Consider the following 17,385-nt stretch of genomic DNA (forward strand, 5'->3'; position numbering starts at 1 on the left):
GGAACCCTGCCAAAACTTACCCAAGGGGGTTGCCTGCCAGTCTGCCCAGAGTATCAGAACCAGACAGAAACCATGGGGAATCACTACTCCTGCCTGGCCTGGAAGTCCTTCCTGTGCCTGAACCACTGCTCAACTTTGAACTGGAAACAAAGATGGGAGATGGGTTATAACACAGGTATCCCAAGCCTTGCAGCTCAGGGACTTTACATTTGCTATAACTGGTCAATGACCAGCCAGAGCAACACCCTTGGGCAATTTTTAGCACTCAAAGTTAATACGGATATGCCATTTTTTTGTGTGGCCAACTGCCCATTAAAAAGGAATTCTGCCTTTGCACTGAAATGGAAAGTTTGCTTTTTTTCCAGTTCAGTCGCAAACTAAAATAAAAATTTGAAATAACTCATACTAGTTTAAAAATTGAAGTTAATAGCTGGGCAGTATGGATTGTAAAACTACTTTAAATCAAGTTTCACTTTTTAGTTCAAATACCCGTTTGCAAAAAAATGTAGTAATTGCCAGAAATAGTTTATTCAACATGGCTGCAGTTTTCTAATGTCGCAATGATCCTGCAAGTCTTAAACTAATTATAGTGAACTTATTTTTTTTAAACAACGGTTTCTAAGTTTGCTTTTGAAGACTGAAACCTGTCCACAGAGAAAGCAACCTTCAAAAATAAAGCTTAAACACAATTTTGGTTATGCTTTGTTTTCACAGAGCAGCATAGGACAAAACCTAACGAGTTCCAAAGATATTGGAGCACAATGATGGCATCATCAGCATTTTGCAGCCATATACGTGGCAGAAAAATCCATCTTTAGTACGTCAACATCTGTAATAGCCACATTAGATTGCTGGACATGTTTTAGGAGATCATGACTAAGGTTTATAAAGCAGACACGACTACTGCAATGTGCAGTTGGATATTTGAGTAGATAGTATACTTCCACAGAACAAATTTAGCCAAAATGCATCACCTAATTCCACACCAAACATGACAGAGCACAAAGCTGACCAGACAGCTCTTCTTAAATCAAGACACAGCAGAATAAATAAAACAGTACATCACACTTTTATAGCCAGATTATGCTGCAATTCGATGCTGCTCAATTAAACTAGAGACAAAACAAGTTAAATTGCAAAGCTTTGGAGAGAAAATAAAAGCTACACACTATCTGCCTCACTTTAACATTTATACTCACATGTAACAATTACTAGCATCGTCACCAAAAACGTCACAAAGAATTTATACACACACCTTAAAACGATAACTGCAAAATTGCAGAAATGAACATAAAATATTAGCAGAAACACTTACCCATCACTAGTATCTGGTTTTCCCAGCTCCAATCTGTCCGGCTGAACAGCAAAGCTAATTCTGCAGATGCGGCCATCCTGGGATGTTTGGCGAGGGGTTAGGGTTGTGGACAGGTTGGAGGGTGGGAAGATGCAAAAGAAAAGATACCAGCATGAAATACCATTAAAAAACGTTTAAATTCAGTGTACAAATGGTGTCTGCAATAGCTTAAAATAAAAACCATCAACTCTGAGTATACATACTAATGAAAACTGAAGTTTTCACTTAAGGGAAGAATGAGTAAATCATTAATATAGTTAGGTAAATAATTACAACCCATCAGTTATTTAAATTCAATGCATGCAGCACATTAACATTAAAATTACCAGACTTAAAAACACCTTTCCAGCACCTTCAGCATTCTTTACAGGCCTTGCCTCAGAAACATGCATCTTATAAAATGATTCAATGAGAAGACAAAGCCAATTGCCATGCTATTGGACAAATCTATTATGCCAATAAAACACCAAAATCTCATTTTGTTTTCAACAGCATTGCTTCTCTCTCATTACCAGCTGTTTTGCTAAGACAATGTATCAACGGGCAGCACGGTGACAGTGATTAGCACTGCTGCCTCAGCACCAGGGTTCGATTCCAGCCGGTTTAAGTTGTCTGTGTGGACTCTGCATGGGTTTCCTCCAGGTGCCCTAGTTTCCTCCCAGTGTCCAGAGATGTGCAGGTTAGGTGGATTAACCATGCTAAAGTGTCCCTTAGAGTGTCAGAGGGACTAGCAGGGAAAATATGTGGGTTACAGGCTTAGGACCTGGGTGGGATTGTTGTTGGTGCAGGCTCAATGGGCCAAATGGTCTCCTTCTGGACTGCAGGGATTCTATGCTCCTAATACGATTTATATTATCATCAGTAATGACAGTTATGGTTACAAGGCAAGATTTTTCCATTTGAATTCTGGGTCAGCTATCAAGATGAGTGTTGTCAGCAGTGGAGAAAAGAATATTTCCCATTTTTAAACACACAAGTCTAGCAGCTTGATGCTGAGTAAAGCATTTATTTCAACATGCTTCAGTCCTCAATTAAACTAATACAGCACAGGAATGCAAAATTTTTGATTTTTTGTGCGTCACTTGGCTGGGTATTTCCAAACATTGGACAACATTTATAAAGTTTAAATTGAATTGGACCAAAATGCATATATCTCAAAGTACTAAGAGACTGATACTGACTGAATACAAGGCAGGTCGTAAAAATATTTCCATGCCTCTTAATCCATAGAATCATCACTGGACCAGCCAATTCAGAAATGAATTGCCTTGGTTGAGGGCCAATTGTTGGGGAGTGCAGCAGAGGCAGGAGAACATAATGCACAGATGCGCATAGTTTACTCCTACATATCGCACAATTGTGATGTTCTTGTTTTTCTCCACAGCCATCCTCCAGTCCAAATAAGACTGTCAATTTCATAATAACAGGCAGGTTTCTGTCATGACCTCTTTGTCACTATGAACTGAATAGAAGGTCATCTAAACTTATGTTTGCCAGCTGACCATGTTTTTTTTATTGCTGGCTAAAAGTGAATCAAAGTGAAACGTCAGTTGTATAAAATGCGCTGCTCAATCCATCACCCTCGCCTGGCATTTGATATAATCTTACCTTGGGTGGCAGGAGACAAATTTCATATCATAACAAGAAAACAAAACTTGCCCATAAGATTTAAGAAACTCAGATTTTTTTTGGAATCTAATTCATATAAACTTAAAGTCCTTAAATGTCTGCCCAAAACATGGATGGACTTAGACATACAACTCAATACAACATGCACTTCCTCTGATTGAGAGTGGAAAATACCTGGGAGTTGCAGCCTTTCAAACATATTTTTTCCTGAGGGTTGAGAGTTTGTGGATCACTTTCCCAGAAATGGCCAGAAGTGATTGAATATTTTCAAGTCAGAAACAAATAGATTCTTGACTAATAAGGGCACTGGTGGTGGTGGTGGATGGGGGTCAGGGAGTGGTAATAAGCAAGATAGTGGCACTGAGGTCACTATTAGATTAGCCATGATCATTGAGTGGTGGAACAGGCTCAAGGCCTACTCCTGCCTTTAATTCATATGTGTGGGAGACTTTTCATTCACTTGCTCTCATCTCGAGAGGAAACAGCCCTAAGACAAAATTGGACAAATGATCCCACAAGCAGGTTTTTCACTTCGACTAAACATTGAACAGCTGGCCTTCAATTCTCAATGGTTCTTAATGACGCTTTACAGTTGCAGTGGTCTCAATTCTGACAATCTTGCTGTTGTTCACAGACTTTAATCAAGAATTAACAAAAATCCAGCTGAACCCACAATACAAGGGCAGCACAGAATGGCAAATTGTTCTGTCCAACATCCTGATATTCACTACTTAACATTATGATTGCATAGGGGGCAAGGTGCATCCTGTAGTTAAGAGGCAGAAAGGGCACTTTGATCCATTTTTATTATATGCATCTTTTTAATACATGCATCCAGATTTCCCATACATTGCTCAGACTACACTGGATCATACGCCTTTAAGACAAAGTGGTTACAGCACAGAATGGACAATCAATGTTATCACCATGATGAATTAAAGATCACAAATTGTGCTCAAGGTAATTCAGAGTTTAATTTCTGTTCAGGTCCGTATCTTGCCTTTTCTATATTAAAAATTCTCACTATAAGTAAAGCAACAGCAGATCTTGCAATCCAGTATTTTTGGGTGCTGCAGTGTTTCTTAGCATCACAATGGCATCTTTTTGAAGTGAGATGTGAAAACGAATGCAACACTTAAGTATGACAAAAGTCAAAATATGCTACAAAAAAACCTGTTGATTCTATATGTGAATGGGTATAGTGATACAGTGTGCCAGTGAAGTGATTTTTCCAAGTACACATTTATGAGTTAATTTGAAGAAAAACTCCACGGCAGAATGAAACAACTGAAGCTCACTTAACCTCCTGCCATCCTGAGTATAGAATAAAAACTTAATGGTTTCAACCATTAGGTTTTTATTTGTTCCCACATGCAATTTCCAGCTGGGAGTACCCTGGAGTTTTCTAGGTCAGTCAGTGAAAATCCACAAAAACTGGCTTAGCAGAGTAGCATCAGTCACTGCAGTCTAAAAAAACATGCAAGTTTATCTCCGCCCATTGAAGAACTATAATAACTGTATATTCAACAGTGGAATGTATTAAACAAAACCATACTCTATCCCCTGTTCATTAATTTCTGCCAAGCGATAGGAACAATGCACAAAAACAGGTGAGAAGACAAGCAGTGGGAATGGTAAAGAGTTGACAACGGGATATAGACAGGAGGGGGCAAAAACTTGACAAATGTAGTGTGCCAGAAAATGTGACATTATGCACTTTGGTAGGAAGAAAAAGAAGCTGAACATTATTTAAATAGAGAAAGACTGTAAAAAAATGTCATACAAAGATTTGGGGTCCTCATACATAAATCAAAAAAAAATCTAGCATGTAAGTTCAGTAGCTAATTGAAGTTAAATTGAATGCTGGCCTTTATTTCAAAGGGAATGGCGCATAAAAATATGGAAGTCTTGCTAAAACGATACAGTGCTAGTTAAACCACACCTGGAATACATGAGGAGTTTTGGCCCCATTGTATATACACGGGCATTGGAGGCACTGCACCTTAAGTAGGTGAGGGAAAGAGGGGGAAAATGGCCACAGGTGACCACCCCAAGGACCACCATAAGGAAGTGCACATGGATGGAAATCAGGAGAGAATAGGTTTAGGTTAAGCTCTATTGTCATCTAACAGAGAAATAACTTGCTGAGACACATTGAACCACATGAACAACAACCTTGGTAAGATATTAGGGTAGCCATTGCTCACAGGGCAACAATCTAGAAATTCATTACCTTCTGGAAAAACAGTTTTAAAAGATGTGATACTTCAAATATTCAAATACGTTCATTAATTAAATATCAAATTGGTTCACAATTCACCTCAATAGATGGCTATTTTGAAGCTTACCTTGCTGCTGAAATCAAAAATATCAACTATTTACAATTTCTAATAATCTTGATAAGGAGAATTGAATGCAATAGATAGAGATTGCAATAGAAGGTACAGATAATGAAGGGGATGGATAGGGCAGAGGTAGAGATTCTTCCCACTTAGAAAGGATAGCAGGACAAGAGGGTGGTGAATCTCTGGAATTCTCTGCCCGTTGAAGTGGTGGAGGCTACCTTGCTAAATTTATTTAAGTCACGGGTAGATGGGTTTCTAATAGACAGGGGAATTAAGGGTTATGTGGAGAAAGCGGGAAAGTGGAACTGATCCGCTTCAGATCAGCCATGATCTTATTGAATGGCGGGGCAGGCTCAAAGGGCTAGATGGCCTACTCCTGCTCCAATTCCTTATGTTCTTATATTCAATGCATCCAAGTTCGTGGACAATACAAAGTTGGATGGGAAAGCAAGTTATGAGAATACAATTGGGCTGTAGATGGAAGTCATGATGTAGAGATGCCAGCGTTGGCCTGGGGTAAACACAGTAAGAAGTCTCACAACACCAGGTGTAAGTCCAGCCAGTTTACAGGATAGTAATCCCACAAGCTTTCAGAAACGGTGTTCGGAACGCCGTTTCCGAAAGCCTGTGGGATTACTATCAAACAAACCGGCTGGACTTAAACCTGGGGTTGTGAGGCTTCTTGCTGTAGATGGATACAAACAGGCTGTTCAAATTTTGGAACAGAAAAACAGTTGGTCATTGTACTATATTTACAGCCCCCTGATAGGACTTAGTGCCCATCATTACTTCACTTTGTTTTTCTTACTTTTAGCACTACTGCAAATTTTTCTTCAGTCATTTTGTTCTTTATAACTTCTCAATCTTTTGCTGCACTCCCAGTCCTTCTACTTAAGGACATGGAAGTTAGAAGTTACCAGTTACCCACATTAAGGAAAACAAAAACAGTATTTTTCAAAATAGGAAATGTTCACATTCAGAGGAATATGTGCACACTTGTACATGTATCACCAAATTATGGTAATACAGCTTCTTAAGCAATTAGGAAATAAAGTGCCTTTGTTACAAGGGTGTTGGAAATAAGTGAAGAAGCCCTCTTGCAGCTGCACTGGATCTCAATGAGGGCACACAGTGGACAGGCTGCAGTTTGTGTTTCCGTACCTAAAGAAGGATATATTTTATAGGAAATTCAACAAAGGTTCCTGCAATGAGAAGATTATCCAAGGAATAGACATGACCCAAATTCCTTTAAATGGGAGCAAATTCATTGAAATATGCAAAATCCTTAACAATTGCACTGATAAATGCTGGGAGGATGTTTTCCCTAACTGGATAGCTTAGAACGACGGATCATAGACTCAGGATAAGGTCTGGCCACTTAGCACTGAGATGAGAAGTTTCTTCACACAAAAGGTCGTGAACCTTTGGAGTTCAGTCACGAGGTATGTTCAAGACAGAGATCGATAGATTTTTGGGTAAGAAAGGAATCAAATGATCTGGGGATAGTGTGGGAAATTAGAATTGGGGGAGATAAGCCATGATCTTACTGAATGGCAGAGCAGGTTTGAAGAGCTGAATGCCTCTCCTTGCTCGTGCTCATGTTCTTAAACTCTCAGTCAGAAAAACAATATAGTGCTGTCTAACAATATGGATAAGAATTATGCATTAGGAGCCTGCATCTAGGACAGACATCCTGTCCAAATAAATATCATGAAATAAATTACGTTTTCGTGGAACATGGCTGTTAAAATTTTGCAACAGAAAAACAGTTGGTCATTGTACTATATTTACAGTCCCCTGATAGGGCTTAGTGCCTATCATTACTTCACTTTGTTTTTCTTACTTTTAGCACTACTGCAAATTCTTCTTCAGTTATTTGGTTCTTTATAACTTGTCAATCTTTTGCTGCACTCCCAGTCCTTCTGACACTTCCAAATGTGCCTACGCTTAGCCCCTGCTCCCTCTTTTGAGGTTTCACATTTTTCAATAATTGTCTAAAACTGCTGCTCACTTCTTTCCTCTCTCTCATTTCATGCTCAAGGCCCTGCCATGCAGCTCATCTATCTTTCTCATCAAGTTAAAACAAGCCATGTATGGGAAAATACTGCCAATACTTGTGATAAATTATTTACCACATGTAGGACTATGGCAAATTCTCCCATGTTAAATATTAGCATTTTAAGTTATCGACCATGAATTATGGCAGTAAAAGGAATGCAGATATAACCCAGTATTCAAGCACAAAGTACACTTTACTTGCAACCAAAACCCTTGAAAAAAAATTACAATCTCAACGTGACCATCAAGAAACTAAGAAAATTTGCCAAAATTGAAACTAGTTAAATAGTTTAAAAAAATGTGCATCATACATGAGGTATTGAAAAGGGTTTGTTGTCAATTTTCTAAGTAAACTTCATTTTCCCCATAACTTTAGGCACATCTTTACTGCCCAGTATCTGACTGAACTGCCATCTCATCCAGGAATTGCAACATATACCTTTTGCGTATTTGCTTACTAGTGGAAGCATACGCGTGCATTTTCCTGTCTCTTGAAGGCACATCAAAAGCACCTGGGCTAAGAGACAATTATAAATCCCAAGTAGTTTATTTTACATAATAAAAATATAATTCATATCTTCCACCACTCCTCATCCTGCTGTTAACTCATTCAGAAGTTGGTTAAGTAGGAAAGAGGGCATTAATCTTCTATTTGATATTTGATTTATTTGCAGAATACAACAAAGCAAATCTATGCCTCATCCCTAACCAATGCACTATATCCAAGCAGTCCCAAGGTATTCAAATCAATCAACGTCTTTTACCCGTGCATCCTCGACCTTTACAATTAATATTGCATTAACAACCACAAAAATAATGAACATGATACTGCCAACATTCCAAACAGAAACGTGCTTACTGTTCCAAATCTATCTTTTAGAAGCACGAGCGAGATCCTCTAACTCGATGCTTAACCAAATTTTTTGCCCGCTGTGACCCCATTTTATTGCCTTTGACTTTGTGTGACCCCAAACGAAAATTGGTGAGGGGGAGGGAAAGGAGATAGTTCAGGAGTGGGCTTACCCTGAGAAAAGCAAAGACCTATTTTTTGTTTTTATAAGCAGTGGTTACAGCAGCAAATCAGGCCCCAGAGCAGACAATTAAGTCACATCCACTGACAGGAAAAACCCCGAACATTTAAAGAGGCCTCACAGCTGTCAAAACCCAGACCAAGCTCCACAGCTGCCGTGAAACAACCACAAAATCTCACATTTCAACATCCCTGGGTTGCAAGCCACAGCATGAGAATCCCTGTTCCAATCCAGTCTTCAAATCAATCCGCAAAGAAGATTGGTCCACTTGGATGTCTTATAACACTGAAGAACATGGGACCTTGTGGCACCCGAGTGCAGCTGAGCTGCTTGCTGAAGTAACAAGTGAAAGTAAACCATTTACAGGTCATTCCATCTCCCCTGGGAACTCAAAATAATCCTAACCCTCTGCCCTGCAGCTTTAAATGTGAAGCCAATGGGTTTTTTAAAACTAAAAATCTAGCCTTTTAGCTTCATCAAAACAAAATAAAATGTCAATTTCTCACGGTCACGCAAGTAACTGTTCCAATAACCCATTATCATATTCTGAAGAGGCAGCACAATGCATCATATTCACCTATCCTAGGTTGATGTGCATTAATCTATTAAAGTATTCCCAGCATTGAAAACATCAGTATGTGATTTACCAAAAGCAGAAGATTCACTTTATTGGAATTCATAGTTTTATATACTTCTTGTTGTCACAATTACTTCCTGCACCAATTTATCCACCTATTGTATGCAATAATATTCAAGTCTCCACCTTCGCTTTCCTTAGATTAGCTGTTTCTGCCAATGTGACCTCCAAACACTACAAATTTTCTAATTTTACATATTTTATGTTCCGCACTCTTTCAGACCCTAAGCAGGAATTGGTATTACTTCTCAATGTAGTTTCCAGGGTCAGGAGTTAAAACACTCTGTACCTTCATTTGCTGGCAAGCCTCTTGTAAAGTTTTCCCTGCAGTTATTGGTGTTAAAAGATGTTAACTGCTCGTGGTGACTGCTCCAAAAGCTATGTTTTAAAAAATTACACTTCTCATTCTAGACCCGGGAAACCTGGGGTCAGTCCGACTTGGACAATTATAAAGAAAATATTCATATTGTTTCTAGCCCAAGGACAGGGAGTTCAGAAGTGGAGATGGCCAGATTTTCTTCCGTTAAGACTCAAGCTCTTGAAAGAGGTGTATAAAATTATGATGGGTATAGCTAGAGTGAATGCAAGCAGGCTTTTTCCACTGAGGCTAGGGGAGAAAAAAACTAGAGGACATGGCTTAAAGGTGAAGGGGGAAAAGTTTAAAGGGAATATTCGAGGGGGAGGGATGTTCTTCAAACAGAGAGTGGTGGGAGTGTGGAATGAGCTGCCAGATGAAGTGGTAAATGCGGGCTCACTTTTAACATTTAAAAATAACTTGGACAGATTATGGATGAGAGGGGTGTGGAGAGATATGGTCCAGGTGCAGGTCAGTGGGACTAGGCATAAGAATGGTTCGGCACAGCCAAGAAGGGCCAAAAGGCCTGTTTCTGTGCTGTAGTGTTCTATGGTTCTAAGAGTTAGTGCTTTTCAAACCCAAATACACTGCCAGCCCATCTCACTTCCTTCAGATTCACTTTTCACCCATCTGCTTTGCATTCTATCACTTTCCTACTGCTTCACCTCCTTAACTTCTCATCACTCCCGTTCAATCACCACAAACTCTCAATTTACAAAGAAATCTAATATACTGAAGTCTGAATTATAATCATCATTGGCAGAAAGATGTACTACAGCATGACTCTCTTCCTTGGAAGATTACACTGTGTCTTACTCCTCTGTGCAATACCACAATTAATCAACTCAAAAGTAAGAATTTAATAATAATTTCTTCCTTTATTTTGATCCTCAACCCCAATCCTAAAAGGATTTTTGCCTTGAAGGGAACAGTTTTCAGTGTGAAACTTGTGGCGCAGCAGGAAGTCTATAATGCTTTTATTGATCAAAGGGCACTTAGTTTGTTCAAATAAATCCTGAATGCACATTTCCAAAGTTGTACAATTAATAATGAGCTCAGGTAGACAATTCTCCTTGCCGTCTTAAGTCAGTTCTTGGTCAACGTCTCTCATTCCTTTCCACTCCCTCTTACTATCTCTCTGAGCTGCCAAATCAAGCAGCTGTTCCTCTTCTTCAGAAGGCAATACCATGTGCTGGATCATGCTTGCTCAGCATCAAAAATTTAAGCATTGTTGAAAGGACCATCAATGTTAGCAAACATTGAAGCACAAATATTAGCCCAGTAAGATGTAACTCACGTGCATGGCAACAGAACATTCAAATAAGCAAACCACGAAGCAATGAAGACATTTGGGGCTGGGGCAGGGATGAGGTCACTGATGATCAATCCTAAAGTCCTAACTGTTATTTCTGTCCCACTTCAATATAGGCCATCAAAATATATAATGAATAATTCAAAGAAAGTCCTAAAGGAAACAGAGAAGGGCCATATGATTGAACCCTAGTATCAAAGGGCATATGTACAATGGTGGATGATAAAAACTTACTCCTCATCCTTGAGCAGAGATAATTCAGATAGTTCACCAAAGTGGCATTGGAAAGACAGACTGGGAAAACCTCATTAAATTATCACAGGACAATGAGACTTGCACGTCAACTGTTGAAGAGAAAGCGCAGGAGTGTCACAGCATTGAAACAGGCCTTCAGCCCAACTTGTCCATGCTGCCCTTTTGTTTTACGACTAAGCTAGTCCTAATTGCCTGCACTTGGCCCATATCTCTCAATGCCCAATCCATCACGCAAACCAGCTCCTATTCATCGATTCTGTCTACACTTTCCACTGCCTCGGCAAAGGAGCCAGCATAATTAAGGACCCCACGGACATTCTCTCTTCCACTGGGAAAAAAGATACAGAAGTCTGAGGTCATGTACCATCTAACTCAAGAACAGCTTCTTCCTTGCTGCTATCAGATTTTGAATGGACCTACCTCGTATTAAGTTGGTCTTTCTCTACACCCTAGCTGACTGTAACACTACATTTTGCACTCTCTCATTTCCTTCTCTATGACCGCTATGCCCTGTCCACATAGTGCCAGAAACAATACTTTTCACTATATGTTAATACATGTGACAATAATAAATCCAATCTGTCTAAATGCTTTGAAAAGACAAAATTGTACCGGCCTCTACTACTGCCTCTGGCCTGTCCCAGAGGCTCATCACCCTCTGTGTGAAGAGATTACCCTTGTGGGCCCTTTTGTAGCTCTCCCGTCTCACCTTAAATCTATGCCCTCTAGTTTTAGGCTCTCTGATCTTTGGGAAAAGATGTTGACAATCTAGCTGATCTCTGCCCCTCATTATTTTATACACCTCTGGAAGATCATCCCGAGGCGAAAAAAGTCCCAGTCTATCCTGCATCACCTTATAACTCAAACCATCAAGTCCCAGTAGCATCCTAGTAAATCTCTTCTGCACTCTTTCTGGTCTAATAATATTCTTTCTATAATAGGGTGACCAGAACTGTACACAGTATTCCAAGTGTGGCCTTACTATTATCACTGGGGAAAGTAAACAAACTGAGTGACTGTTTTGTGCAACACCTTTACCTGTCTATAAGCACATCCCTGCCACTGCCATTTCAATTCATCATCTTGCTCCCACGCTCACATTTCCATCCTTGGTCTACTGCAACGTTCCAGTGAAACCCAATGTAAACTGGGGGAACAGCCTCACCTCATCTTCCAATGAGGCATTTGTGGCACAGCGGTAGCACCCCAGACCAGAAGCTGTGGGTTCAAATCCAGAGTGACCTGAATAGTACTTCTTCAGGCAAGATCAATACAATTTGTAGTTATACAGCAATTTTTGTGTCATGAAATGCTTCTCAATGCTTTACAAGAGCATAATCACAAAGTCAAGGAAACAAAGTTATTAGAAAGGTCAGTGTACACCTGGAACCTAACAGTGCCTTTGAATGATGTTGCCAAGGCAGCAGCATGTAGATGAGAAATGAGAGAGAGTCAAGGAGACTGGGAGCAATCTTCCCGGCAGGGTAGTGAAGGCAAAAATTCCAATAAATCATTCAAAATCAGTGGACAGTGCAATAGGAAACAGTATAATGAGGAGAAGTTATCCTTTTCTTTCATCTGCTTAAGGCACTAGAAAATTTAATGGACGACACCCAGTTTTTACTCTAATTTTAGGCCTACTCCAATGGAATAGGCACTCCCATTTAATCAGGAGAGGTGCACCTTGTTTAGACAAATATGCCATGGGAAGTTCAAAAAGATGGAAGAAAAATTGTTAGCACAAATACTTCCATCAAAAACAGTCTCTTCACTTTTGTCAGCCACTGAGAAACACAGCGAGACTGTAGTTGATGCTCCAATTTCAGAACTGTGTATACCCAGATGTGGCCTTGGTCACTGTTGCTGTGCAGTATAAATCATGTGCCAGAAACAGAAGTAGATCTGGGAGCAAAGCACTGGATCATTTGGTTGTCAGGATTATCTGATTGTCAGGGAATAAGTGGCAGAATTACAAAACTGAATTCACACAACACTACAACCATAGCACACCTTAACTGAGGAAAGTAATTTATAACACTGCACACAAGCTTCCCAAAACATATCCTTTCAAGTTAAATGATTATGCACGAAAAGTTGGATCTCTTTTAAATTGCCTTGTCGTTGCAAACAAATTTCATCTTATAACATTTTCAAATGGGTATATGTTTTTGATTCTCTAATCCCTAAAGGAATACACCACTTCAGAAATAAAAAATGAGAATTAATTTCCAAGTTCACTTGAGGAAAGCATTATCGATTTAATCATTTAATAGACATTCTTAATAAATGTACGCTACCTCTAGGAGAAATGCAGCATGGTTTGGTCCCACCACGCACTGCTTAATTGTGGCCTGTTCCAAAACATTCAGAGGTGGGTGACTGAAAAGAAATTGCAAAGTCACTCAAGATGTAATAAACTGTACAAAATGCTTAAAATTTGTTGTTCTCTTTTCCATTTCTCAAGTCTATTTATGCTAATGCATTTCTCTGTCAACAAACTGGAAACCTAATCCCAAGTCTCCATTCATGTCACTTATTAGCTTGTTACTGGTGTACACCCAAAGGTAGATTTCCTGTCAAGGGAAATAAATACCCAGCTCTGTACCTTCACACTGGTCATGACGGAAAAGTTGTAAGCTATAAAGCTGTGTTCCACTGTTCTATTCTGAATTCCAGACACATTGTACTATTCCTGAACATACGCGATTGAAACTACCAAATGCAATGACCAAAATTAATTTATCCAGATTTAACATGGTAACATATTTAAAATAGCAAACTTATCCACGTCAGTGGAATAGTATTATCAGTTTTAGTAAGTCACTACCAATTGTGTTTTACTTCAAAAGGAGCCCACTATCAAGAGACATTTGGACCTGCAAGTTCCAAGCAGTTCATTTTAGTTTTAAGTACCCCAGAAACAGCTTTTGAGCAAATGGAATAAATTTTTACAATAAAACATTTTGCATAGTGGTTATATTGAGCTAGCAACTTGAGAATTGACCACAGCGATTTTCAGATCCTACAACAAATGCTACAGTAGTGTATTATTGCAATAGCCCTGAATTTCAAAATTTAAAAACCACCTCTGCTGGAACAAGATGCACACTGCATTTTAATTGTAGCACGTTTCTCTCTCCAAAAAATAAGTTTAGTGCTTGTTCAGATTCCTCCCAAGCAACTGAAAGTCTGCAAGATTTGAAGATGTCATAGAATCCCTACAGTGCAGACCATTCAGCCCATCAACCACATTCCCACCCGGGCCCTATTCCCACAACCCCACATTCACCCTGCTCGTCCCGACACTAGGGTCGCTTTAGCATGGCCAATTCATCTAACCTGCACATCTTTGGAATGTGGGAGGAAACCGGAGCACTCGGAAGAAACATACACAGACATGGGGAGAATGTGCAAACTCCACAAAGACAGTAACCCGAGGCCAGAATTGAACCCAGGTCCCTGGCGCTGTGAAGCAGCAGTACTAACCACTGTGCCATCGTGCTGCCCCAATGTCAACATTGCTTTGTGATTTAATGTTAGCTTTTAAAACCAAAAGCCTCAATATTCTATTTATCCTAAACGCTAATTTATCCAAAATGCTTATCAGAACCTGGCATTATCCTTCATAAAATGCAGCACTTCAGTAAATTTATAAGTTCGGTTGGAAATTCAACAAAAACTTGAGAAAATATAATTACTGCAATTATCATGATGCAACAGTGGCAAAAATATTCAACGAAAATATCTTCTAATACTATAAGTAGTTTTAATTTGGAACTTTTTATTTAACTATTTAACTACTGAAGTGAAAGTTAAGATCCCAGCAGCATTACAATAAGTGCCCTTGCAAAAATCATATGAAACTTGTGCAATGGATTAAAAATGTTCAATAGTGAAGATGGCCACAGTTAATCATAACACCAAATTGGTTCTGCAAAACTAGGTAAACTCTTGTAGTCACAATATATGCAAGTCAATATTTTAAATAAGACAAATCACAAATAAAAAATATTTTGGATTTAATCCCATTCAAACCAGCACACTGGAAAAGGGAATAAGAAGAGAAAATTTAAGTAAAGAAAACAGTAGGTTGTATCTCCAAATTCAATCGAAGACTTGAGCAGGTAATCTAAATTGATACTTCAATGCGGTACTGTGGTGTTGAGATCCTGTTGGAATTTATAACCTGGACACTGCACTATTTGTTCCATTTAGCAAGCCTTTGGCTTTTGCTTCCATGCTAATTTCACACAACATACAATTGTATTTACATATGTTGATCTAGCTACCTGAAAAGCTGGTTTCAAACAGGGGTCTGTCGATTTGTTTGGGATCAGAAAAATCGGCCATGTCAGCAATGTTGAGAATCTTACATTTTACACTTAATATCATAGGAATCAAATGCTTTTGGATCAAAAATGAATTGTTCTGATAGAAATGGATATTTATATATCTCAACTTATGAACATGTTATTTCTGGTGTGACATTAATTAAAAACACTTTCTGCAAGAATAACCCTTTTCCTCTGCATAGCTGAAATTGCCTTTTGAAGTTTGTCAGTGTTTGCACGGGGACACCATCACAGCACAGAAAAGTAAAAAAGAGCATTGTCTCAGAAGATACAAACCAGCAAGATAAATCCCACTTCCAATTTTATTTTCCCCCTACCACCCCATCCTCAATTTAATGTTACAAAAATATTAATAACTTTTCTACAATGTTGCTCAGAGTTAAAGACTTGGTGGAACAAGTGTTGTGTGAATAGTCAATTAAGTGATTACCAGTGCAGTTGTTTCACGTGATGCATTTCTAAGAAACAATATTTTTTCTTGAGTTGGCATGAGGGGAGAGAGAGATCAACAGAGTTTCTATAGTCTGGTTTCTGTTACCAAGTAGGCCAGTTAGAATCAAGAGTAATGTGGAATTTACCCTTTCCCTTGTCCCAAAATTCCTTTAATTGAGGAAGTCCCTCAAATTCCCACAAACTAAAGTACCAGCAGGTTGAAAGGAATGAATATACAGTACACAGTGTACTCAACCAAGCAATTTCTGGCTTTGGTAACCAATTTACAAGATGTATTTTAAAAACATCAGAAACCTATGGCATTGAGTGATACCCAATATGCATGTACCAGCCAAAAGAGCTACCTAGCCTAAAACCACATTCCAGTTCTTTGTCCATAGCCTGGAATAAGTGCATACCCAAGTGTTTACTTTTAAAAAACATGATCTGAAGATTACTGCTTTTACTACCCTTTCAGGCATCAAGCTCAAGAGGTGAAATTATTTCTCAACTCTCCTCTAACACTTCCACCAATTACTTTAATTTATTGACCCCTCTCAAGGCCCTTCTTCATTTCATACAGCCTAATTAAAACACTCCCTGGTTCCAAAGATGATAACCCCAACTCATCCCATCTTTGCCAGTAGCCAAATTTCTCCATTCTGTGATCACATCCTTACTGGAATGACCAAAACTTTGCAGTACTCTAACTTGGCCCAGTTAGCATTTGCCCTGTTCTAGCATAATTTCTCTGCTCTTACATTCTACGCCTTGACTAATAAAGGGAAGTATTCCTTCTTAGCCATTACCACCCTGCTTCTACTTTCAGGAACTTGCAGAATCTGCCACTCTCCAAAATCCCTCTCTCCGTCTATACTTATCAGTATCCTACCATTTTCTTTTGTCCTCACACTCCTCTGGATTGAATTCTATTAGCTACTCTCTGTCCAACTGGTGATTCTGTTGATAACTTCCTAGCATCCACAGCTGTTTCCCTCACCACCAATATGGCTAATTTTTGCAACATCTGCAGACTTCATCATGTCTCCTAAAATTAAGTCCAACTTTTTGATACACACTAGAAAAAGCTGGGGACTTAGTACTGATCCCCATTCCCTGGAAACAGTCTTCCCATGGGCTTTTAATGACCAGTCTGCCATGTGGGACCGCATCAAAAACCTTGCTAGAATCCATGTAGCATCAATCAAATACACAACCTTCTTAGCCATCCTTGTTATCTCCACAATTTCACCAGGTTCATCAGATATGATCTTCCCTTGTCAAATTTTTGCCATCTCCCCAAACTAGTTCTTGCTTTTCAAAGGACAATTTGTACTGGCCCTCAGTTGTTTCCTATAATTTTCCACCACCTGACAGGCCTGCCTTTTTTTTTATTAGAAAAGCTACAACGTTAGCATTCATCAAGCACCACAGCTGTAGCCAGAAGAGAGTAAAAAAACAATCAGAGCCTCTGCTATTTCATCCCTTGTTTCTCAGAAAGTTGCGATACATTTCACCTGGGACTGGGAATTTATATTTCCACTCAATGTTTAGCTCTGTTCAATTCTTCAGACTCCTCCTTAATTGGAACATATGTATTTTCTCCCTTTTTTTATGCCCTCCCT

General features: G+C 39.1%; 1 protein-coding gene across 6 annotated transcripts in view; it reads right to left on the reverse strand.

Annotated features, from left to right (window-relative positions):
- ubr5 (ubiquitin protein ligase E3 component n-recognin 5) overlaps positions 1–17,385 on the reverse strand; it is a 140,865-nt gene that overhangs the window by 104,929 nt on the left and 18,551 nt on the right. For 5 of the 6 annotated variants that reach the window (XM_080193825.1, XM_080193822.1, XM_080193824.1 and 2 more), the window contains exons 3-5: positions 13,274–13,355; positions 1,316–1,392; positions 21–140 (exon numbers count right to left, since the gene is read on the reverse strand). In XM_080193825.1, coding sequence (XP_080049951.1) covers positions 21–140; positions 1,316–1,392; positions 13,274–13,355 — 279 coding nt within the window. The remainder of the gene's footprint in view (positions 1–20; positions 141–1,315; positions 1,393–13,273; positions 13,356–17,385) is intronic. The other variant, XM_080193823.1, reaches the window with a different exon arrangement.

Source organism: Carcharhinus amblyrhynchos, chromosome 8 (assembly GCF_965287045.1).
Source record: "Carcharhinus amblyrhynchos chromosome 8, sCarAmb.v2.hapA, whole genome shotgun sequence".
Classification (NCBI taxonomy): domain Eukaryota; kingdom Metazoa; phylum Chordata; class Chondrichthyes; order Carcharhiniformes; family Carcharhinidae; genus Carcharhinus; species Carcharhinus amblyrhynchos.